Source organism: Mercenaria mercenaria, chromosome 15 (assembly GCF_021730395.1).
Source record: "Mercenaria mercenaria strain notata chromosome 15, MADL_Memer_1, whole genome shotgun sequence".
Classification (NCBI taxonomy): Eukaryota; Metazoa; Mollusca; class Bivalvia; order Venerida; family Veneridae; genus Mercenaria; species Mercenaria mercenaria.
In genome coordinates, this window is record NC_069375.1 from 54,953,407 (window position 1) to 54,980,880 (window position 27,474).

The window sequence follows — 27,474 nt, forward strand, 5'->3', positions numbered from 1 at the left end:
TAAAATGTCTTATATTCACTCATATTCATTCATTTTTATTTGAATTTATATTTTCAGGTTTTCCAGGCAGGGCACCGCCTTTAAAAATGAAGAATCCTTTTGAAATGCACCGAAGAAATTGTACATTTTATAACTCTCGCAGTACATTTGTTTTATCTATCTGTCAATAAAAATACCATAAAAGCATAACTATATTTTAACGTCTCCGAGTTGTAAGTAATTATTAAAAGCAAATATTATGTCTTCCGACTGAAGACATATAAGTAGTTACGTTTTTCACGCTGTATATAATTCTCAAGTATTTATGTCAATTCAATTTAACCGATGGAAAAGTAAAAAGGCCTCTCATCCCCAGACTAAATGATTAGACCTATGTAATACACTGTTCTTTGTAACATGATTGATTCAAGGTGCATCAGACATGTCATCCTTCAATTCTATGAAGTATTGTCAGTTAATCAGGCATACAGATGCATCAAGTAACAAATAAATTACGTAAGCAGTATTTCATATAGTTTCTAGAAAGAGTACTTTAGAAGGTAAGAATAAAAGTCGTTCACATAGTTAGGCGACATTTTTTTGTGTCATAAATCCACAAAATACGAGCACCATGGCCATTGGTACAAACGTATTGACATATGATTTTTGCAAATATCTTACCAGTATCTTACTTACGTTTTTACTCATTTTATCATTATCTGTGTATTATATACATATATATATATGATGAAAATAAATATCTCCAATTGTGGGGAGGGGTAGCTTTAAATGAAAAGTATTATAAAATTCCAAAGTAATTACGTATCCAGACTAATGGGAGACTAAATTTCTGAAGATATTTGCAACAACATATAAATTGAGGAAACTGATATAAAATTAATGTAACAGATATGAGATCTGTCTTGGAGTAAGTGATGAATGATCCCAGAAAACTGCGTTTTCACGTAAATGAATATTTCTGTATGGAACCAAATTAAATAATTTCTGAACACTTAGAATATTTGTCTAATATATGTCTGTCTCATAAATCATAAGTTCATACTTAAACACTGATACTGCTGAATAATAGTTTATATAAGTAAGGAAATCCTGCTTTTCGTACGGATAAATACGACTTTTGTTTTCCTCTGGTCACTCACTGATAAATAGGTCCTAGCAAAGTAACTGTATTATTATTAGTATTAACAGAATTGAAACAAATATATTCTGCTTAATGCAGAAGAAATAGAGCAGATAATGTTCTGACATTGGTATTCTTTAGTACTCCTTATGCCTACATCAAATTCGCTTAATCAGTTGTACTTATACATATACATTGTATTTCAGAAGTATACAAGAAAATGCCAATGTGACAACCCGAACAAACGGAATGTTGGAATAGTTATTGGTAATAACACAAACATCACAACGAGCAATATACAACCATCATGAAAGTTGATAACATTATGCAAACAAGAGGACCACGATGGCCCTATAGCATTCACCAGAGTTTCACAGCTCGGGCGTGTATATAACAAGAAGCAATTCTGCAAAATTACTTTAAACTTCGATAAGAACAACGTTTTCAAAGTCATATAGGGAAACTAGACCACCCGGAAGGCAAATTTTTATGAGATATCTTTTGATTTATTTTCTTATTTCTATATCTGGTGGCGCGTTTGAACAACATTGGAAAAGGGTTATGTTTTAATATACTGAAAGAATACGAAGAGATTATACGCCTGTGGAATAATTTCATGAGAGCATTATACACGTGGCTAATAACCGATCTGTATTATTAAGATATATTATATCCTTGTTCTGCTATATATTATTTCGATTCTTAAATGTCTTTTTATGAAAAAAGAAAGAATTTTTTCATGACGCATGTTTGGCGCAAACTATAGTAGGTCGACGTGAGGTCAACGCTTAACGTGGAAATATGTGGAAATGCGTAGACCTCTAGTTAATTATTATGCATGCTTATTAGACAATACAGAGTGAGTTTTAAATGTAACACCGTTCTGTTATATTGGTTTCAATATGCTTCCTTGGTGTATTCGAAAAAAAACAACATCTCCAGTAAATATATTCTTTTTCCCAGTTATAGCGCATTTGAGCGTAAACCGGGAGCCAAAAGGAATGCTTTTTACATAAAATAAGACATTTTTCATGCTTACATTAGCATGTTTTCTATTTATTTGCTTGAAAAAGAAAGTAGGGTGACTGTTTACTCTGCGGAACGTTTTCAGAAATGCGGCAATATAAGAATACTTGATTTAGCTGACATGCATTTCACTGTATTCTATTCATTTCCCCCTTTTTCTTTTTCGTGGTCTAGAAGAAAATGTATAGATATCTTGTGGAAAAAAGTCACTGACGGATTGAAAATCTAGAATCAGTATCAAAATGAATCTGAAACTGAAACTGAAAGCAGTTTCAAAATGAATCTGAAATGGCTGAATTTTATATGAAACAAAGAACAATTTCTTTTACTAGTATATAGCCTGATATTGAAAACCATGGCTGCCTCCCTTAGCTGTTTTTTTCTCTTAAAAATATGTGCAATGGTTAAACACTTAAATACTAACATTTAGAAAGTAAATAACTATAACACTGTGAAGATGATACAATGTACTATCATTTAAACCAAGGTTAACACTTTTTGTTGGCTTTCCTTAAAAAATTTGGGCCTCGTGCAAATTGTTATAATTTCTGAAATTCGACCTGTTTTCCAAAAAACCACAAAGTAAAATACTTAAGCGAAAAAGCGCAGGGAATTAAATCATTTGATTGACATTGCATCGATAACGGCAGGAACTAAAAAATTGTCATGAATTACGGAGAAATTTGAAGTTATGGTTAATAGCTTTTAAGGGAGCGTCTTCTTTCCTGTTTAAACAACATAATCAAGAGTTATTTTACCAAATGAGTAATCACATAGAAAGAATAAAAGCAAATTTTCTTGTTTAACAAACATTGGTAATTTGGAAAATAAATAAAACGTTCATCAGGTTTATGACAAGACATTTCTTACTTTTATCAGAGTTAATTGTAGAGTCATTAGGGCAAACAATAGCTTCAGCCGCCTTCTTTAGCAAAACAAGGAGATTCATACTGTAATACAGTAGTTCATTGAAGCATCTGCAAATGTATCATAATTTTTATTTCGGTATTCTTCTGTCGATTCAAAGCTAGTCTCTTTGTCACCTAGCATTGTATAAAGTCACACACCTAATCAAGGTAGTCAAGTTATTCACAATGTTATCTGTGGTAAAAGTTGTTTTTGACAAAAACTCAGGGTAGACAAAGTTATTGGTGGAAAACCCAAGGTAATCAAAGCCATTGACCGAAAGCTCTGGATAGTCATAGTCATTGACAGAAAACTCAAGGAAATCAAAGTTATTGATAGAAATCTCGGGGTAGTGAAAGTTATTCATGGAAAACACAGTGTAGTTTAAGTTATTGATATATACTAATGGCAGTCAATATTGATGACAGAAGAGTCAAAGTAGTCAGTCATTGAATGAAAATCCAGGGTAGTCAAAGTTATTGACAGATATTTTCTAGTAAACATCATCTAAAAACACTCAAGGTTGCCATAATATTTTACATAAAACCAAGGGTAGTCAAAATTATTTAGAAAACTTTTGACAGAAAACTCATGGTAGTCAGTCACTGATATAAACTCATGATAAGCAAACTCTGGATAATCAAAGCTATTGACAGAAAAGTGAGGGTAGTCAGTCATTGATGGACAATTTATGATAATCAAAGTTATTGACAGAAAAGTGAGGGTAGTCAGTCATTGATGGAAAATTTATGGTAATCAAAGTTATTGACAGAAAAGTGAGGGTAGTCAGTCATTGATGGAAAATTTATGGTAATCAAAGTTATTGACACAAAAGCGAGGGTAGTCAGTGATTGATAGAAAATTTATGGTAATCAAAGTTATTGACAGAAAAGTGAGGGTAGTCAGTCATTGAACGAAAACGCGCTGTAATTAAATTTATGGGCAGAAAATTCGTGGTAGTCAGTCATTGGTCGAAAACTCACCGTAATCAAAATTATTGACAAGGAAGTCATTGTAATCATATATGTCAATAGCAGGGTCGCTGAATAATGTAACATGTGGTAAATATGGCTGTTTTGCACACTACCTATTTTAAGCCGTGTAACTTGTTGATTTGCTATTATTACCATATTCAGCCTGCCAATTTAGTTGTTTTAGGACCAGTAAAATATCGATTTCTAATTTAAAAGAGGGAGGAAAAAAAATCAATTCAAATATCTGTTTTATACAAGAATTATTCATTCAGTCCGTAGTCGTAGTGGTACAAACACAATAAATAAGCAATGAATGTAAACGCCTATAAGTAGAATTCATATACCTTTTCTATTCAGAAAACGTACCTGAGCCAAAATACGAAATTGGCACAATAAAACTTATAGCTGGATTTTAAAAATAGAGAGCATAATTATGCTATGCAATACCAAAAACAGCGTTCTAGTGATTGTAACAAGCCTTAATCATTAAGTTCACTGAATATACTAAAAAATACAATGATCATTCATATTTCCATCAGCAGAATACAGACACATCCTGATACTGGCAAAATCTCTCAATTATCTAAATAGGGCTTGTCGCAAGTAATCAATTTGCTGTTGACGAGAATAAAAACGACAGAAACCAATCACATTACAATATACTTAGTTGTCTTCTTGACGATACATTTAATGACACCAAAATCTTTAAAATTTCACTGGAGTTGCCTAAGCAGAATGTATAATTACCTGCTCCACGATATCCTATTCATTTAGTTTAGTCCATGTCATACTTCCATTGTAAAAAAGTAATTAAACTTATACAAACATTTTTAATTTACAACGACAAAAATCTACATAAATATGAGTGTTTAATGAGGTTATTAATAATTTGAATGCGGTTTAAATCCGTAATACAACCAGAGTTAATGAAACGTTTAAATTCAAATTCTAGATTGCTTTTGAATACTTGGGTCTTTTAAGGAAAATATGGCTCTTTGCATTATTTGTACATGTACATATTTTTATACAAACACCTAACTATGACCAAAATGAACAACTGACAGACTGACAAGAGAAAAGACAATAACCATAAAATTTACATTCAAACTTCCTAGTTTTCGTGTTGATTCATAGATAAGCTTTATCTTTCCATAAACTAATCTCCTATTATCTTCCTATTAATTGAATTTATTTTCAATAAATGTTTATAATACAAGATCAATGCCAAATCAGATGGAATGATGACTGTGCTTCAGTACACAATAACAACTTCGAGACAACAGAGCTCCAAGAAAACATAGAAATGCTGGAGTATGTACTTTTCATTGTAATTTCTTAAGCGAATTAATGGCAGCAGCGAAAACGGCAAATTAACAGACTGTCCCTATGTAAGGTTTGTTGTCTTTGAAATAATTGTAAAGTGTGTCATGCTTTTTAGATAATACTTGAGTTAAGTTATTCATATCTTAAAAGATTAATGCAATATAATACAAAGAAAACATTGTTATTCAGAATCTGAATTGAGATTTATTAATGATGTTAAATGTTTATGAATTTATAAAGGAAAGCTCTCTTTTGATGAAAAATATTTGATGCAGTGATATGTCCCCTTTTCAAATACATGCATATTTTTTGAACTGATATGGTCACTAATGACTGAAAGAACAGGGAATTTAGTGGGAATATGGTAATATTTACTCCATTTGGATTTTTCACTTATGCAAACATAAAAATTAAGTGATTTCTTTTTCAAAATTGGACCATTTTACTGCATTTGTAGTATATTATTTATTTGCTATATTTGTTGTGTATTAAAACAAGTTTGATGAACATGTGGTTATATCATCAACGCTAAAGATACTCAAATAAAGTGTCACTATCTATACTTTTTCGTCCGTTATTTTGGTGAAACTAAGTTAAATCTTGAAAATTAGAACTACCTCTTTAACTTCAAAGGATGTAAAGGTAAAACGCTTGAAGGAAATTAATTCATTTGGCTAGCATTGTGTCGATAATTGAAGAAACTATGAAACCGTCATGAATACCGAGACATTTTCTCTGATTGTTGCTAGCTCTTCTCCATTTATTTTTAGATTAATTGTATCACAATAATAAACACGCTCAAGACAAAATATTTTACACCAAAGAAGCGAATATCTTGAATTTGATATAATGATACACGATAACACTTGAAAAGCATAATCTAGAATAATAAAGCAATTATCTTTCATCTTTTTTCTCTTTAATTTTCACTTTTTCAGACTTTAAAGATTAAAGACACTTACGTCATCTGCATAAAAGGTTTGTCACAATAGTAGATTAAAAAAAGAAAAAAATGAAGAGTCCAATTATCTTTAAATTAATCTTTTCTTTCAACATAATATATTTATTTCCGCAGTTTAAAACTTATACGAGGACAGACAGTAAAGGCAATATTTTCGGGCAAGCCTTTAGTTGGAAGATATAAATCACGTTTTAGTGAAAGTTTTAGTTAACGTAAGAGTTTAGGAAAGGGATATAGATGTATGTTTTACAATGACAAAATGAATTTCTTCAAAGAACAGCTAACGTCTTAGATGGTTTGAGAAGGACGGTCGGATATTCGGACTGAACATAGTGAATCCATATGTAAACCCTTCAACTGTGTGCAGTTCCATAGACGGACAGCACCAGACCAACTATTCTGCTGACTGTTTCCATGTAAACACAAGCAGACGACGCCCAACTAGCACAACCATTCGTAGATGACTTGAGCCGGGACGGCTTAGACCGTACAGATGACAACCTAAAATACAACGCTGGTTTTACTGGTAAAATAGGATAAGCGAACTGGAACGTTGGTCTGTTCAAATAATGTATCACTGGAAACATACATCGTTCACAGAAGTAAGATGGCCCACTGTTTTATGAATTCTCTTCTGACAGCAAACAATAAGTGTAATTTGACAGCTTCTTGCCTTTTGTTTTTTTTCTATTTTATGGTCTCTGCTGTCTACTTCACTACGTATAATGTTTTCAGCAGCCTCCCCCTCAAAGTCTAGCAGACGAAAGTCGTAAATCTTACCATCTTTACATGAAACATGAAATATTACATTATTACAGGAAAGTGTTTCAAAGCAGGAAGTCTTTTATTTATATAATTAAACTTAATACCCCGGTATTATACCAAAAAGATACAAATAAGAAAATGAAACAAAACATGTAAATATAGTAGGACGTATGATGTGGGTTTAATAGTCAGAATTTAACGTAATTACATCATTTGAAACATGACATGATATTGAAGCACACAGAATGGAAGTTAGCTACATGTACATCGTAACATTTACCTTTCCTCATTATAGGTAAACCATGAGCCTCTACGACATTGATTTGTTTTACACAAACAGACATCAAAAATCAGTCTAGGCCGTAACCCCTCTGAAAATATAACACAACAAGGCTGAGTATTCCGTTGAAATGTCAACACTGTTAAATGTCTACCCCTAGACCAAATTTAATTACGCTAGAAATGGAATGGTTATCTAGTTCCCGTTAGTTGTTTGAAGCACATCTATTTTGTATTTTTTTGTAAATCTAATTTATCTTCTTAATACAGGCAATGCAAATTTAAAGCCAGAGAGATTTCGTTCCCACATGTCTATTATGTATTATCAGTCTGGAAATTAATGTTTTTTTTTTAATTCTATGCTTTTCGGTGGAAGTACAGGAATATATCAATGACATTTAATTGTTTTTTTTTCCTTGTTTCTAAACAGTGAAAGCATCATTTTTATTTTTCACCAGTTCGGATCTATAAATTAATATGAAAAATATGATCAAAAACATACATAAAAAGATATATATTCAAATTACATAATGAGATTTAGAAGTCCCATAGAACTATTTAACATTTTCAACAGAGATATTGTGACATCATGGCATTTTGATCATGATCTTTATATTAGGGCATACACGGATTTTGAAAATTGCTATATATGTGTATCCTCAAAGTAGATATATTATCTTGGAAACAGAAGTAACGTGGCATGACATTGCCGATAATGATAGTCAGTTGATCAATTTGTATTTTTTACAATTTAAACTTAAATACAACTGTATCAAATTTCATCGCAGATCCCACTGCTAAAATAGATATATTATCTTGGAATAAGAAACTTGCCGCTATCTAAGACCAAAACATTGCCGGTAAAATTAAAATCAATTGATCAATTTGTAATTAATTACAATCTGAACTTAAATACAATTATAACCCATTTTATCAGGTAAAACTGGCTATCAACTTAAACTGCCTAGTCATGTAACTGTAAGATATATTTTGAATTTTAATAACAATCTTCTAGGTGCCTTGATCAGTTGCCAATACAAGTTTATCCCCTGTAAAAAGTAGTGCTTATTCATTTATCAGGTATTACAATCTCAGTTTAAATCTTTTCTAGACAGAGGGCTTCTATACAAAACAAATTAAATAAATTACTTAATCACTTATTCATTTCTTATCTATTCAAAGCAGTGTTGCAAAAAAAGTAATACCTACACTCAAATTTAAAGTTGTAGTAAATATATATTTATAGCACCGTACAATAAAGTGGTGTAATAATAAAACTAAACGTAAAGCGTCGTACCCCATTAATGATATGATGGCAAAAATCGCTAAAACAATGCTAATTTTCCCACGGCCGAAAAAAAGATATATCATACTTAAACAGAGCTTGCACAGTAAAAAAACTGCCACTGTAGAGCTACTCGCTAATTTTCAATAAATGGTAAACACTTTGTAGGAAGTATTTAACTTCCTGTGTTTCTGTATACAATTATATATTGTCAGGACTATCATAATAAGCATTGGCCACATATAAGCTATCGCTTTGCAAAAAGACTGTATATCAAATTTGGGATTTTTTCCTTTTCGGCATGCAGTAGTAGGACATATACATAAAGTCTTTTTTAAATTAATAAGCTCCGAAAACGAGTTCTTCTAATGAAATACACTGTTTTGATCATTTTATTGGAAGCCTACCTGTGTTTTTAACATTCCAGTGGTCACCAAACCTTATGGTGCATTTCCTTTTAATATCGTCTTGTGCTTTAAAGCCTGAAATATATACACCTCAATGTTACAATAAAGACACTTATTTCATCGATTTCCGTAAACAAGCATCCATAAGGTTATTAGAATCTATAAAGGAATTTAGCAAGTAAAGGACCTGAATGCAAATTACCAGGTTTCTCCTGCCAATTAATGTTTAGAATTTTTTGAAAGCAATGTTGATATATGTATAAGATTCGTTTGTCATACTACTTCTTTGATACACGCGAACCAATATTTCAAACATTTACATTTGACTTTGTTCAGCATATTCACAAACTGGAAAAGCTGTGACTGAATTATACATGTTATCTATTAGGCAATGCTACTGTGTGCTCCGCAACGGCTCTCACAGACATTATTCATCTGTGTGATCAAAAGAGCTGGGGGTTCGGTAAGTAAAAACAGACTTGGCCGGATGTGAGCAGTCAAATAATAAATTGTATTTGGTTACAACTGCGTCTGATGAACAATAAATTTTTACCGAATCGATTAACTTGTTAACAGTACACATCCAATATGTAAGCTAAAGAGAGCAAAGAATCTCATACTGTACGTAAGAAACCCCTTTTAAGGAACACCATCAAAATTGTATTAAAATGTGTGAATTTGGATTTATCAACAGACGAAGCATCTACTTAAACAAATGGAGAGCAATACTCTTCAGAGCTCTTCAGACGTTTACTGACTTTTTCAGGATAAATCAGTTTATTCGTGTCCGGATACTGGTTTAACAGCTTATTTTCAAGAATATTTTAGATAGATATGTTAGAAATAAATCTACAGCGCAAGGTTGTTCTGCAAAATAGCATCAAACTATCACACTCAACAAAAACTTAAATTACGAAAGTGAAATTGCAAAACTCTACCTGTCCTATTCTGACAAATTCTGCTCTTCTGGCATCGTCTTTCCTCTTGCTTGTGTTGGCATCTTCTATCACATCATTAAAAGCTCGTCTGTTCAACATGTTATTCTATAAAAATATACTGAACGCGTTGGCATATGAAAAGACATACACGTATTTGTCAAATATGTCAAATAAATATCAAAAAATGTATATAGAAGCCCTGGAGGGACAATTGATTTCCGTACTTCCCACTTCCGACTTCTAACTTTTGCACTTCTCACTTACAACTTCTTGACTTCCTTCTTCCTACTTCTAACTTCTGCATTTCTGACTTCTAACTTCCACACATCCGACTTCCTGACTTTCGACTTCTGATTTCCAACTTCCACACTTCTTACTTCCGACTTCTTGAATTCTTACTTCCTTCTTCTTACTTCTGCACTTCTGACTTCTTATTTCCGCACTTCTGACTTCCAGCTACCTGACTTCTTACTTTCGACTTCCAACTTCCACACTTCTTACTTCCAACTTCCAAAGATGGAAAGTTGGAAGTCAGAAGTGCGGAAGTTGGAAGTCGGAAGTCAGGAAGTTAGAAGTCAACAGTGCGGAAGTTAGAAATCAGAAGTAAGAAGAAGTAAGTAAGAAGTCAAGAAGTGTGGAAGCTGGAAATCAGAATTCGAAAAGTCAGGAAGTTAGAAGTCAGAAGTGCGGAAATTAGAAGAGGGAAGTAAGAAGTCAAGAAGTTGGAAGTAAGAAGTTGGAAATCAGAAGTCGAAAATCAGGAAGTTCGAAGTCAGAAGTGTGGAAGTTAGAAGTCAGAAGTGCGGAAGTTAGAAGTAGGAAGTAGGAAGTCAAGAAGTTGGTAGTGAGAAGTGCAAAAGTTAGAAGTCAGAAGTGGAAAGTACGGAAATCAATTGTCCCTCCAGGGCTTCCATAGTTTCCATAGTCACAATGTATGTACATTGCATAATCAACACAATGAAGAGTTATGGAGATCTGATGGCATGTCCAGTAAATGTCGTTAGTGTATGCATAAAATAATAAGATCTTTAGTATTTTTTCCAGAAATTTGGTGTGAACATGGTTATACGGAAATGTATATATCAGATAATACTTTGGCAAAAAATCCTCAGCATGAGTGTATTATATCTAGCAGGTTTATGTTGAACATACCTCTGGCATATAATCTAAGTAGAAATTTTTGATGAGCATTTCTAGGGTTCTTTCTCTTTTCTGTGTAAATACCGGGTTGTTTACAGCTGCATTTTTGCCGTTTATTACTGTAAGTAAAAGAACAAGATGGTAGTGTTGACAGTAAAACTGTTAAACGAAATCAGTGTAAAAGTTTTAAACAAATTTCTTCAAAATGATGTGAAAATTTGCATTTCTAATTACACTGCATTTTGTCAGTTTTTATAAATATTTTATTTGCAAAAATTAAAATTGTCTTAGAATTTAATTCATCAATAATTAAAAACGTCTTAACATTTTTCAATAGTTATGGGAATGTGAAAAAAAGTAGTAATACTAATATCGCTTTATGTTAACACCTTATTGCTCTTTATTGCATAACATAGACCTACATTTGACAAGTAGAAAATCCCTAATTCTATTGCGTCAAAGAGCTCTGGTGGAGAAGGCAAAGGTGGACCGAATAATGGCACTGATTCGTGAAAAAAAGATTCAAACTGAAAAGAAACGAGCAAATTCGCAGAATTGATACCGGCAAAGTATGGACTGTGTCAAAGTAGCAATTAGGAATTTATTAGGAATTAATTAGGAATTTACTGAGGAATTTAAGGATTCTAAAATAATTAAAGGGCAATAACCCTGAAATTACTGAAGCGATCCGGACACCAGCTACCTGTGCACTACAACCATATGGCGATCTACATTTTATTTCGTACATTAAATCGGGTCAATTTAATGATAATACTGTCATCCGACTACTGTGGATAATGCTACTGCACAATGTACATGTACAATGACATAATGCATTCTGAAAGAAAACACTTCATATATTTATATTAAATACGACATCGTCTTTTTAGATCTTTCGATGTATTTAATCATAAATATGCACTAAAATCAGTTCATATTTCGATTTATCTGCACGGTGTATGAATTTGGAAGTTCCATTATCAAAAAACGTAACCACTGTTTTTGCTTAAGAAATAAAACTTTTATCCTCAGCAAATTGAGAATTACGTTTCTACTACGGTATATAAGTATTTAACATTTATCAAGCTAACAAATCTCTTTAAATTCTACTCAAAATAAAGAAGTTTCTGTCACAAAACATCTAATATTATGTTTAAGTTATAAACTTATAATACTAATTTTACACCAAAACACACTAATTCTAATTCCATCTAATTTTTACATATTTCTCTGTTCATGAAAAATGCACATTGACTTTGATGATACTTTGCTTTATCAATATCATTACTAAATCAAGTTTTATTCCTTCCATTTGACAAGATATTAAGAAACCTTTTAATTTGTGTATTCTTTTAAAAACTTTTTAACGTTTTAAAACATTATAATACAGAATAGAAATCATAAAATGAAAACAATACCAGATCCCCTAAGCTTGAAGTTATTTATAAATGTTGCCCAGAAACATGGAAAATTCAATAATGTCACAAAAGCATTAAGAAATGTTTATGTCTATGGCGTGCTAACCGCAATTAGAGACGGTCTTATATCCATTCTAATTGTTATTCTGCACGATCTTTCTCTTATAAAAGAATATAGCATGACATTTTCGATAAGAAGAATCGTGCAAACACATCAACGATTGTCGTTAAAGACTTAAAGCGTTAATTTTACTGAAGATCTTTTCTAGCTTTTATCTTGAGATATTGAAGTGTTCTAGAAATTTTACCTTGTACTCGTTCTTTCTTCTTTCACTCTGGTTCTTTACTTTCATTTTTGCAGCCTTTACTGGCGACAACGCATGAAGTTGGTTGCTGTCTTAGGTTAAATTCACAAGACATCAACCGAACATTACGTATTGTGCCAGCTTTTCGATCCATCCTTTACTTTTGGAGCTGTTTTCCATGTCAGAACTTTGTCACAGTTTGTGTTTGTCACAGTTTCTTTGAATGTATTCAGTTCCGCGACTTATGTCAACAATTCCATAATCCTTCATTTTACCTCCCTAGTGTTAATTCCTGATTTCACATGATGCAGCAACATTTATAATGTATTTCTGCTGAGTAATTCCTCGAGATTTAAAGTAAAACATTGCTATTTTGATGTTTTTATCACAGTGCACTTGTCATACATGTATGTCATATTGATTTTCACGCTGAGCAATCGTTACGCAACTGTGAAGCTTATGGAAAGGCTTTCGAATTGTTTTAAATTGCTTTATTCGTAATGTTTTGCTATAATATTTCGAGGGAAGTTTGTAATACGTCTCTTTATGATTATGCAGTTGCTATTTATGTATTTTTGTATTTTTAAGGGATTTTGGCCGTTTCCACGAAAAATCTGGTCCCCACAATTTTTCTGTGGGGCGTTCCACACTGTGGCGTTGTGGACGAGCCCACGGAAAAGCAGTGGTCACCACAATTTTTCAGGGGCGCGTTCGTTTTCCACAACTTCATGCTGTGGGGTTGTGGGCTGATTCTGTGGGGGTATAAATAGGCTCCCGAAATTTTAGTCGTGGTCTCCAGCTTCACTTGCACATCGTTTTGGCTGTTATTAAAATTTTACAAAATTTTGGCTTTATATCTAAATTCTAAAGGTGTGCAGCATTTTTATTTGTTGTACTTTGGCAATTTAAAAGTTTTATTTAAGAATTAATAATAAGTTTGCGCAGTAACAAGACTTTGACTTGGGAACTTATAATTTTGATTGTTTCACGACTGTTCATCGTTTAATACAAAAAGTTCGGGATATTTTTATGCAACGTTTTCAGAAACTGTTCATGTTTTAGTAAATAAACTAGATTAGAAACTTTAGTACTCGTTTGTGGTATTCTTCGTTAGGATTTAGTTTATATATTTACTTTGTTTTTACGAAAGGGCTCTCTACGTTAATAGTATTTATAATAACATGGTGATGTGTTAAAAAAGGAGCGTCACGATATGTTGGAGTGACCTCATTTACGAGACCATGAGTGTTAAGCTAATGACATCACTAAACCACATAGGATTTCGCTTAACCTTACAGAACCTTACACAAACTAATTGAGCCTCACAAAATCTCCCTGAACCTCATTCAACCCTAAATAACCACAAAAAAACCAAATCAAACTTTTATACTTCTTATTTTCACACTTTGTCATAACATCTTACTGCTTATGAAAAGTTCACAATATAACATAACTGTCTGTAACCATGGTAACAATAGCAAGTAAACTTACCGGTATCGGAACGTCTCAAGATTGTACCTAATCAAGGCAAATATATCTGCAGAGAGTGAAGGAGGAATAATATATATCTCAGATATTTGATCAATTAAAATGCTTTTAAATGCTAGCCCCGCTTCCTGGAGGCCATGTTTTTGAACGAAACAGGATGATTTGAAGTGATTTGACAATGGGTCACCCAAGGAACATTGCAATCAAATTATTTTGAAATCCAGCAAGCGATTTCAGAAAAGAAAATTTGCAAAGTTTTCCATACTGCTATATAGAGAAAACTGCCCATGTCTCCAGGTGACCATGTTTTTAGAGAAACAGAATAACTGAAGAAACCAAAAAGAGGGTCACTTAAGTAACACCTCTGTGAAATTATTTCCAAATTGGGCGAACAGTTTCTGATGATAAGAATTCTAAACTTTGTCTTTCGAAGGCCATGGAAACTAGAATTCTTCAAAGATATCCTAGATTTAAAGGAAACTGAAAGTGGACAAGTCAAAAGTCATTACTGTGAAGTACGATTGAAACTGGCTTTGAAGTTAAGGAGAAGATGCTTTATAGACGGACGGACCGCGGACATCCGACGATCCAAAAAGCTCACCACGAGTACTTCACGTTCAGGTAGGCTTAAATCTGGTCATTAAGTACCTAAATTAGTCATCCTTTAATGCTGATGTAGAATAGTAGCATATTGATACGTGCAATGCTTTTGTCAGGTTACAAATACATCGTCTTACAGAAGGATTTCTTTATGGTATTTAAATGTCACAAGTAGAATTCTGATACTTAGCTTCAAAGTCGCCATTAAAAAGTTTATTTAGAATCAAAGAACTTCTCTCCTCTCTAAAATCCACATTTTTTTTTTCAAAATATAGAGATGTCGTTTTCTGGTTATCTCTTTGAAAATAATGCAGGCCAGGTCCAGAATAATTTGATTTTGGGCGAGGGGCACCAGTTTAAAACGAAGTCGTCACCATTGAGGCGCATAACACCTGGAAGAAGTAGATAGGTACTGGAGCGGGTCCTCCGCTCGTGTTAGGGGGTCAGGGGGTCTCCCCCTAGGAATGTTTAATATACAGTTATGAAATGATTGCATCTGGTGCATTTTTGGTCTAAACGTTGGGGTATGGAATATGGTACTCCGTCATTTTATGGGAGTCAGGGGACATTCCCCTTGAAAATTTGAAATAAAGGTATGACATGGTGGCTTCATGTGCATTTTGGGTCTAAATTTTGAGAAAATCTTAATCTTCTCTTGCAACAATAGGTGGTGTAAATTTGGTGAGTATAGGTCACTCTCAGCCAACTGGGGGAGGGGGTGGGGTGTTGGGGGGCACGGGCCTCTGAGTCCGGCCCTGGATCTGGGCCTGTAATGCTATGTCTTCCTCTGATGAAGCATGCTTATAAATATTTTCCATTGGATACATAACATACTACTTAAGATAAGACCTGCTAAAAATACAACAACAAAACGAAATACTGAAATACATTGTTGTGAATATAATAACTGCTACGAAAGTTGATAAGAGAAATTAATTATACCAACGTTTCTCGATATTTCATAGATTCTAGCGCCCACATACAACTCAACAGAATGTTGGTATTGGAAAAGTTTTGCATTTACGTAATTTGGCATGCTTTTTTATCTCAGAAAAAAAAGAAATTATAAAAAAGACCAAAGAAAGCCTTGAGTGAAAATAGAACAAACAAACTTATAAAAATACAGGAGCCTCGTTCCAAGATGGCAGCCCCCTCCAACCAGCAGTGTATGTGTAGATGTGAACATAGGTTTTATACACAAAAATACAAAGACAAAGTAATACATAGACAAATTAAATCAACAAAACAGACAAATAAAGGAATATTGTTGGAAAAGTCTGTGGTAAAATCTGTATCGTGCAATGTAATAGCCGTCGTCCTGATTTGCATTTCAGACTTGCTGCAATCTATATGTGAATGTCTTGAATACAAATGTCCTCGTGACGGCCATGTTTTAAAGAAATGCCCATCTACAGTTTTGACTTATGATTTGGTGATGTGAATTTGTTGTAATTTGTTTCATAAACATGTATGTCAATTCTATTAACTGTGATACAATCATCTTTCCTACTGAAATAGTACACACATAATATTTGGCAAAGATCAAAAGATATAAACGATGTAAAGGATACGCGTAAATCTGGTTTTCATCATACTTGGTTTGAAAGATGGCGCGCTGTTTGGATCACCATCCCAGAAGTTGATGTTGACGATATCGTTCCCTATTTGACGCTTTCTTTCAACCTGTAATAGATAAATATTCATATATATGGAACTACAGTCATCTTGTGTAAAAAAGAATTGATAAAATATTACTGTATAGCAGCCACGGTAACATTTCAGGGCAGACATGTGTTGAAAATATACAAAAGATTGCCGATCACATTTGACAAGACGGTAATGTTTCAAATTTTGTTTTGAAAAATAATTGTAAACTTACAATTAAACAACCTAGACTCCATAGCAGAGTGTTCAAGGATTCAGCTTATGTACTTAGGTCGCTGACTTTTAATTACTTGTCTTCATCATTTCTGGTTCGAAACCTCGTTTGGGTCATTTGCATTATGCTGTTGGGAAGCCATCCACCTTGCTTACAGAAGATTGGTGAATTTTCTGTGGCCGCCCGTTTCCAAAACATTGCCCGGAAGAGCATCTGTGGACTACCTCTTCTAACGAGAGCTAGAAAGTCGCTGTCATGATACCTATAATTGTGCCAGTTGGCGTATCATTGATAAAGGGCATTTACTTTAATAACCCGCTGTTTGTTCTCTGAGGAGAATGGCAGCATTGTAGAAACATGGAACATTATTTCGTGACCTTCATAAACAGTGTATATGGTCTCTTCACCAGTGGTATTCGCTATAAATAAAACAGACGAGACGGTATCAAGTATGAACAAGAGGGCCATGATGGCCCTATATATCGCTCACCAGAGTTGATCTGGTCTACTGATCTAGTTTTTGACCCCACATGACCAAGATTCAAGACCTGAACTTGACCTAAAGATCATCAAGACAAACATTCTGATTAAATTTCATTAAGATTTTGTTACAACTGTGGCCTCTAGAGATTTCACAAGCTTTTCCTTTGATTTGACCAGGTGACCTAGTTTTTGACCCCACATGGCCCAGATTCCAACTTGACCAACAGATTATCAAAACAAACATTCTGACTAATTCTCATGAGTTTCAAACTTAAATTGTGGTCTCTGGAGTGTTGAAAAGATTTTCCTTTGATCTGGCCTAGTGACCTAGTTTTTGACCCCACATGACCCAGATTCAAACTTGATCTAGAAATGATTAAGAGAACATTTTGACCCAGTTTCATACAGATTGAACTGTGGCCTCTAAAGTGTTCACAAGCGTTTTCTTTGCTTTGACCAGGTGACCTAGTTTTTGATCCCACATGACCCAGATTCAAACTTGACCTAGAAATCATCAAGCCAAACTTTCTGACTAAGTTTCATAAATATTGGGACGTAATTGTGGCCTCTAGAGTGTTCACAAGCTTTTCCTTTGATTTGATCAGGTGACCTAGTTTTTAAGCCAACATGACCCAGATTCAAACAGGACCTAAAGATCATCAAAACTTACATTCTGACCAAGTTTCATAAAGATTGGGTCACAAATGTGGTCTCTAAAGTGTTCACAAGCTATTCCTTTGATTTGATTTACTGACCTAGTTTTTGATCCCACATGACCTAGAAATCATCAAGACTAACATTCTGACCAAGTTTCATAAAAATCGGGTAACAAATGTGGTCTCTAGAGTGTTCACAAACTTTTCTATGATCTGACCTGCTGACCTAGTTTTTACTCTACATGACCCAGTTTCAAACTTGACCTAAAGATCATCAAGACTTACATTCTGACCAAATTTCATTAAGATTGGGTCAAACATGTGATCTCTGGAGTGTTCACAAGGTTTTCTTTTGCTGTGACCTACTGACCTAGTTTTTAACCCCACATGACCCAGTTTCAAACTTGACCTAGAGATCATTAAGACTAACATTCTGACCAAGTTTCATAAAGATTGGGTCAAAAATGTTGTCTCTTGAGTTTTCACAAGCTTTTCCTTTCATCAGACCTACTGACTTAGTTTTGGACCCACATGACCCAGTTTCAAACTTGACCTAGAGATCATCAAGGCTAACATTCTGACCAAGTTTCATAAAGATTTGGTCAAACTTGTGGTCTCTAGAGAGTTCACAAGCTTTTCCTTTGATCTGACCTACTGACCTAGTTTTTGACTCCACATGACCCAGTTTCGAACTTATCCTAGAGATTATCCAGACTAACATTCTGGTAAAGTTTCATAAAGATTGGATCACAAATGTGGCCTGTAGAGTGTTCACAAGGCAAATATTGACGGACGACGGACGACGCACTACGCACGACGGACGCCGCCGGACGCCGACCAATGACCGGTCACAATAGCTCAGCTTGAGCACTTTGTGCTCTGGTGAGCTAAAAAAGCTGTCTTGGTCAATATCAGGTAAATGAAGCATTGCTTGGAACTTGAACTTTACAGAGACAATGTTACAAAATCATGCCGAGTTTCTATTAAACCCACATTTTTTTTTAGAGATTTCTTTATTTATAATCAGTATTGCAATAATCTAATCACAGTTCGACAATGTCTGCAACTATTCGGTATAATGTATCTTTTCTTAAAACGAAACAAAATCTGCAATGAAATATCGAAAATTTTAATTTCCTATCATCATAGAAAGGTGTCCAGAAATATATACTTACATTGACGTCTAAACCTGCCTTAAATTTGTCCCATCCCTTCAATCGCACTCTATCCCCAAGTAACAGTAGAAATTTGCTGAATTCATCACTTCCATGTTCTATTAATAAATAAACACATGAAATATAAATCCTTAATGTTCTGAAATTTTTTTTGCTGACAATGATAATTTTGATATTATCCCAACCATCACCGCGTAGTACATTTAAAAATAAAAATAAAAGAAATTAAACTAAAACAAAAACTTTGTGTGGATTGTAAGTGGTATAGGGGCGGGGCTAACTCCCCAATACAACCTCAGGTGCACCACTTAACACGTGTCATACCTAAGTTGCATAAATTCACATTTTGAATAATAATTTACCGTTAAATTTCCCGACTACATGAAATACTTTCTGAGCAATATGCGATCCGATAAAGCATATAGTTTTATCTCGAACTAGGACCATACCTCTGGTCTTGCTGAGTGAATACCAACAAGACACCCAGGTACATAATTTTCCATGATGAATAACAGTCCTGTAATGTTTCATGACTGTACGCTAACACTTTTAAGATACTTGCGACAAAAAACGTTTATGTCCTTTATGCAAATTTTTGACCATGTCAATGGTCATAACTCTGGTCTGGCTGAGTAAAATCCTAATAAAGTCCATGATGTACAGCTGCACATGCTAAATAACAATCCTATAATATTTGATGACTCTAGATAAAAGAAATTCTTGATAAATGAACGACAGAAATTCAGCAAGACAGACGGACGAACAAAGGCAAAACTAATGAAACCCCTCCCCTATACCCCTAAAACATTGAGGGTCACAGAAAGTAAATATATACATGTACATGTATGTTAAATATAAATACATGTATACAGAAAAAAAGAGAAAGAAAGAAAGAGAGAGAGTTTTCATTTCTTTCTAAAATTAGACTCAATGATACTTCTGTTATAACGAAAATGTCTAAAATACATGACAGAACTTTTCATTAGGTATGGAAATCCTTACTCTCACAGACCTAAGAAACAATTAAAACACCAAATTAGTTTCGTCATTTCTAATATTCGCATAAAATGAATTAGACCACAGTTTTACCTGCTTCTGATGCAAAGTAGTGGCGTAATTTCTCGTTAAACATTTCATTTACTGGTTTGAAGAGATGATGACGGCAATGAAACCTTAATTTTCGACATTTATTTCAATTACTGTAGATTATATTTGAGCTTCCTCGTAGAAATAATTATCTTAACAAAATTTATTATCTTTGAGTTGTTTACAATTGTTACAGGATTTTGCAAGCTATCGATTTTCTTTTCACGACTGACCACAAAATTATTGCATTTACTGTAAGAGATTATAGATGAGACATATTTTCCTGATTGTTCGAAGAGTGTGTGGAATATATCTTCGTGTGCAACTTAAAATTTACCATTTGATTACCGCGTCTCAGATGAGCGCCATAGAACATAACAAATATTCAAGCCAAGATTATACTCAGCGACCGTGTATCAGTAGTTTGGCAAGTATTGTTAGTTCTTCTTTGTGCTTTTCGAAAGTTGCCGTTTTATGAACTTTGATCTGTTTCATGTTAGCGATGTCTGTACATTGATTTTAACAGACATCAACAGAAGAGACCATGAAACAAACGACATAAGTAATTTCACATTTTCTTGTGTAAGTGCATAAGTTTATGTTTTGAACAATAAAAACTGCTTACCGTTGCAGAAGATGTTTGCACTTCCTTCGCATATAATACACCTATTTGATGAAAAACGGAAAGTAAAAATGTTTGATTAAAAACGGAAAGAAAAAATGTTTGATTACATTACTATATTTTTGTTTGTTTCTTGGCTGTATTCAGGTAATGATGATGGATCAATAACTGATTCTGATAAAAGATCTGTTTGTTGTTAATGGAGAGAGAGAAACATTTTGCTTTAAGTCATATTTCTCTAGTCGCCTGGCTGCATTCAAGCAGTGAGGATTCATCAATTACTGATCGAGCTAACAGACGTACATTAGACAAAAGAAATTGCTTGAAGTTATTTTCATATAACCGCATGACTACAATCCATCAATTACGGATCCTGTTTTAAAAAGGAAAACAATCCTGACATTTCCTGTTTTAGAAAGGAAAAAATTCTCACATTTTTTTGTAAATCTTTTAAGCAACAGAAAGAAGCGTATGGTACCGAGAGTTTTTACAGTAAGAGCTTTAGGGGTAGATGTATGAGTTGTCGCTCCGGTTAAGAGAACTTTTTGTTGAAAAATTGAAAACAATACTTCAAGCTACTATCATTGTACCGCAAGGCTGCAGTAAAGTGATAACGTTTCATCAATAATTATTACTGATTCTGTTTAAAACAAGAAACAAATCAGACATTTTAAAGATAGTGTGTTTCCTTTTTTGTTATTTCAAAATGTCAGTTAACCTACAAAATTAATCATTAATGTATAGATAAATTGATATGTTTTGAAATAACAAAAAAAAGACCAACAAAATGAATGTATAGATATACATACCTCTTGTCCCAAAAGCACCAAAATTTCATTCAGTATTTCTTGGTTGAATATTTCTTTAAGCCCTTTTTTTATTCTGTCCATATCAAGCTGATTTAAGGTGCCTTTCACTGTTTGAGGTTTGCTTGGATTGTACGATAAAGATATCTTTTTAACACCCTGAAAATATAACAAGCTTTCTATACAAACATTTTTACTCTATCACACCTCAAATGATATAGCTTTACGTATAGTTTAATAAGATATAACTTTGAACAGTCGTTATAAGAAGTGTTTACATAGAAACATGTACCTAAAGATTTCACTTTGATTCTTTGAGTTTTAGATCGAAACTAATAAAAATAGTCTTACAAAAGACAGGTCTGATACGGGTACGATTTTTGTTATATTCCTTCTTTGATAATGCATTTTTAAAATATGTATTTGATTTGTTTGAGTTTATTTTATTCAGCTAAACAACAATTCTTAAGTCTTGAGATACATCCAGAATGTATTACCAGTCATTATTGTAATAAGGTGTGTAATTAAACCTCATGGAATTAAAAATAATACGCCATCAACTGCACAAACGGTTTTTTACATGGTACATTTCTGGAAAATATTGTTCACGTATTATATGTGTCTATCATTTAAATATACTGTTTTAAGCGGCTGCCTTCTTTGAACGTAAACAACATTCCTACTGGATCTTGTGAACACATACATCAAACATGACACATGCTTTTTTATCATTTACGTTTTCATATGAAAATACGACAGTAATCCTGAAACATACATGGTTTAATTCAAATCCTTGGCGGGTAAAAACACCAGGGTTATATAGCTATAAATCAAGGGATTATCCATAAGAATATTAAGTAGAAGAAATGTTTCAGACAGTTATTTACTCAGTTTACTAAGTACAGTCCTGTTTTCAGCTAGAACCCAATCACAACCAGTAGATTCATTGCAGTTTCAGTAATAATAAATGTACTTGATTTACACCACCTCTACACACGGCAACATTTTTATATCAGTTTTTCAGAGCGGATAGAAATACCTATTTGTTTGATCTTTTAGCTTTGAAAGAGGTGTCACATTTGACACTCAGTTATAGAGGAGAAAACTCTTTATCTACATCTTCGTCATTTAGTTAACAAGTCGCTATCTAATGTTTTTCAAATGTATAGTTTCGTAAGACGTGTTGTCTTCCCATAACAACTTGACTACAGCAACACTTGTTTCTTCTTTGTTATCTCTGCCTAAAAATTGACACGATTTAATGCAAAGTGGACTAAATGATTCATAATATATCATTTCAGTATAATACAACATACATCAAGAAGACATAAATTCATTGAGTCCTAACAGTTACAATAATCTGACCCAGAATTCAAAAGTCACATAGTAATCCCTGATTACTGCAGAACGCTTACAACGTGTTAAATTAATATTACTCCTACTTCCAATTACTTACTTGTCATCACCGCTAAATTGCAAGAGATTGCTTTTGTAGATCTAGGCTCAGACAGGATAATGATCTTTTTAACAGTAAAATAAGAATCTGAAAATCACCTACTAGTAACTGAAGTTGACAAATTGAGGACTATATTCATGTGTATCTCCAACAAAAATTACAGTTTAAGATAATATAAAGGTGTACTTGTATCTTTTTGTACATTTAACTGTTATTGCAAACGTTTCTGACATTTGTCCTAAATCAGTAGCCTTCACTTGATTGCACTTTAAAAAGGTTTGTGAAGAAACTTGTCCCATATAATAATCTTTATTACGATATAAGCTAATGTTTTCAAACCTTTGTAACTGCATAGACTCTATTTATCAAATTGCTTTAATTGCAGTAACTGTACGTTTTCCATTTTCAGAATTCAGGAACACTAGCTACGTTAACTGCCCGCCGTTACATAACTGAAATACTGTTGAAAAACGGCGTAAAACCCGAAACAAACAAATTTTTGAAATAAGGCTCATTCGAGTATGAATATCAGAATGCATCTTTTTATACTAAAAATCTATCCATCAGTTATTTATTTATTTTGTTGGGTTTAACTTCGCACCGACACAATTTTAGGTCATATGGCGACTTTCCAGCTTTAATGGTGGAGGAAGACCCCAGGTGCCCCTCCGGGCATTATTCATCAGGAGCGGGCACCTGGGTAGAACTACCGACCTTCCGTAAGCCAGCAGGTGGATAGCTTCCTCACATGAAGAATTCAACGCTCCCAGTGAGGTTCGAACCCACATCGATGAGGGGCAAGCGATTTGAAGTCAGCGACCTTAACCACTCGGCCACCGAGGCTCCTCTATCCATCACTTCTGTCAACAATTATAGTACACTTTTCAAAGTCATAAAATGTTCATGCCGCCATCAACAGTAATATAATTGGTTTAATTCAAAACAATTGAAAACACTAACATTTTAATTTCATTAAAGATACATATCGCAAATGTGGACGACAATACCTTTAATAACTAACATGCAACAAAAACATCAGCTTTAAAAAAATTGCATTATTATTATACATTTATAACAAAATGCCTCCGTCATTATGCAAGAACGGAAAAAGATACCAATAACAACATCATTCCATAACATGACGTTTTTGTAGTGTTTCTCTTTGATGAAACGAAATAAAGATGTACTTACAGTTTCGTTAATATCACTACTTTAACCTACCACGAGCTGTCTGAATCAGACAAGCGTCTTTAATTAAAGTGGGGGAAATTTTTTTTTCGAGAACGCTTGTCTTAGCTAGAGTCATTTAAGTATCTCATTCTCTGAGACTGGCATATAAAACATTAATACGTCTAGCCCTAGAATTATTCAAGACAATTCATCTTTCAGTTGATCATTCATTAGAAAAATAGTCGTATTATATACTAATATTTCAAACTGCGTGTGTGTCACCTATGAAGAAGGAGACAAAGAGAGGAGGGAAAAGTGATGCAGTTTTAATTGTTATTTCCTTTCATGTGTTCTTTGGCTTTTAACGGGAGTATTGCTGTATCACTTTTTTGTATTATTTATGTACACAATGGTTCTACTTAAGCACGCACATTTTAAAAAATATTGCAAACAGTTTTTCTACCTTAATGATTCTTTTATGAGCTTGCTTGTTCCAAGACATACGAGTCCATAAAAGAAAAAAATAGGTTCACTTGGGATACAATTTCAAAGTACAGTGAATAAGAGATTTTACAACAAAAGGGTCACATGGGACATTTCCTAGAAATATAGCGTATAATTTACGATATATTCAAGATGAAATGCATTTTTTACTATTACACAACATTTCCGTGTGACTGATTTCTCCTAATCCTTTACATTGTCATAAACAGTCATAAACAGTCATAAACAAAGATTTGTCAGGAGGAAAAGAGGAAATGTGGAAGTGCACAAAACATGGTCGTGGCGGAAAGTGTATTTGATTGTAAGAAACTTAGAATGTTGTCGATAGTAATGATAGTATTACTGCATGGTTTGTCGGCCAATAGGCAAATCAATTGCCACCAGGTCCGAAGGAGGTAAAATAGTTCTACTATTGACCGGCAAACTCTTCATAAAGTGTTGTTTTTTTTATATGATCAGAAAACAAAATTCAAAACTGTTCTTCTAACGAGTTTATCTGTAGCTCAGGCAACGAGTGTTGAACTATTAACGTGCCAGAATCACAAGTTATGGACCGGTGATTTACATACAGAGTCATGTAGTAAATGATACTAAGAAACACTATGGAGTTATAAAAGAAAGTTATGGGGAAGATCGACAAAACACTTTTAGACATTGGATTTGGCAACCTTAATCTCTGAAGCCGTTGAATAAAAAGTTTCAATTCCCATGTAAGGCAGTAATTAGGAATGCACTGTCAAATAAACATCGTTGCCATAAAACGTTAGAATACACTATTAGGACAAAAAACTCCATGACCATCAACTTTTGGGTACTTGACCTTAAACCAAATGAGGTCTGCTTCTTACCGAAGCTTTTTTGCTATATGACTAAAAGAGTCAGCATTTACGAAGATGCAGAGAACTGAAAATCGTACAATACAATCTATATCAAATGCCAATGGCGATACTGACAGCGACGCAAAATCTCGGGAGAGCACAATAGCCCTCCTTACCTTACACTCCAAATAGAAGAGGTAATGACTGTTACATTAATATTGATACTGATGGGCTAATACATTTGGAGTTCTTGTTGAAAATACTAAAGACATCATTACCTATTTGATTACAAGTCTAAGCTAACTTGGTATAGAAAAAACTGTTTTAAATATGTATAAGCAAGAGAATGGATTTTCCAAGTCATATTATTATGAGAGAGTTTGTAAAGATATTTCATACTAATCAGGAGTCTTTTGTTGAAGATGCTAATAAATAAGATATTAGTAGATCATTTTTTAAAATGCAAAAGATTTTAACAATAAAGATGATCATCCTTTATGTTAATAAGAGATCAAAGTATTACGGCTAAATGCTCAAGTAGTCTGATTGTTCAAGGAGGCTTATTGTTCAAGTATTCTGGTTGTACAATCATCCGTTAAAATATTTGAATCTTTAAATTATTGTTTCTCTTCCGTTTGCATCTTTCAAAATTATATGTATTCGAAAGTTTCTCAATAGGTAACATTTTTTTATTTATCCAACATCCTTGTCCTGTTTTTTTCTTGCTTTAAACCTCTCCTGATGCTAAGTTAAAATTTGTTTTTTCACTTTACATTAATTATTTGTGATTTCCATAATTAAAAATCAATTGTATTTTTCTACACAAGAGTTAAAACAATGTGTAAAGTATGTTCTTTATATCTCATGCAAAATTCATAAAAACTCCTGCATACACATTGACATAAAGAACCTTACCTTGTATGATTTTATTCTGAAATTGTTTTTGAAAAGAAACCATGCAACGGCACGTAGCTAAGATACATTACACTTTCCTGAAAACGTGCTTATTTTGTGATGCCACTGTCTTAAAATGTTATAAATAGATATGAGTTAGCACTAATTCTTGACTGTCACATCTTTTGACATGTTTGTGTGTGTATATATAAAGCAAATTCACTTTATTTCTCCTTATGACAGATGACACCAAGGTAGTCAGATCAGTTAGCTCAATATGAGAGCTTTTAATCTCATCAAGGCTTTCTAACCAATTATCAGTACCATTTATCGGAAAGGGAATAAGACTGCATAAAATACACGTTGTGTCAGGTTCATACCTTTTAATATCACTAACGTTACATATCAATAAAACGGACGTGACGTCATAAACGTAACGTAATGCGGAAGACGTCACGTAAAGAAAGGCGGCAAATGAACGTCAATACTTTACATATTGGGCGCCGCGAAAGTTATAAGGACATCTATAGTTCTTCTGAAAATATGTATGTAGCTCTAGTATTCTATATCACTATTCATTTATCGAAAGTTCTCTTTTGGCACTTAAATAGTCACAGTCACTTAATGAAATAGCACAATTTCTAAAATTGCAATGTCTCTGTATACTGTTTGTCACACGAATCTTTCACTGATAACTGGAAAAGTCACTTCATTTCCAATGGATACAATTTCATTACGGGTCTGTTCGTAATACCGTTACTCGTTCTTATTTTGGCTGCTCTGGTATATCCGTCATTTCCGTAAATTAGTCCTTGCACGACCGCAAGCTTCCATTGGGAACGGGGAGATTCATCATGAACTTGGACGACATCTCCAACGTTTATCTTCTGCTCGTTGATTCCCGTCGTCTGGTAAGGCGGTGAGGTACTCGTGGCGCCACCTATCTCTGAAATGTTGTACGACTTTCTGCCGAAGTCTGGCTTGTCGAGA

The 27,474-nt window shown here is 33.6% G+C and overlaps 1 protein-coding gene across 1 annotated transcript in view; it reads right to left on the reverse strand.

The window, feature by feature from the left end:
• Nucleotides 1-27,474, reverse strand: part of LOC123555087 (GTPase-activating Rap/Ran-GAP domain-like protein 3) — a 50,319-nt gene that overhangs the window by 16,943 nt on the left and 5,902 nt on the right. The window contains 11 exon segments of the mRNA XM_053524244.1: nt 9,985-10,089; nt 10,326-10,334; nt 11,137-11,243; nt 11,547-11,582; nt 11,585-11,651; nt 14,335-14,384; nt 16,507-16,618; nt 17,130-17,233; nt 19,125-19,323; nt 21,646-21,801; nt 23,592-23,608. Of these exon segments, the coding sequence (XP_053380219.1) occupies nt 9,985-10,089; nt 10,326-10,334; nt 11,137-11,243; nt 11,547-11,582; nt 11,585-11,651; nt 14,335-14,384; nt 16,507-16,618; nt 17,130-17,233; nt 19,125-19,323; nt 21,646-21,801; nt 23,592-23,608 (962 nt within the window).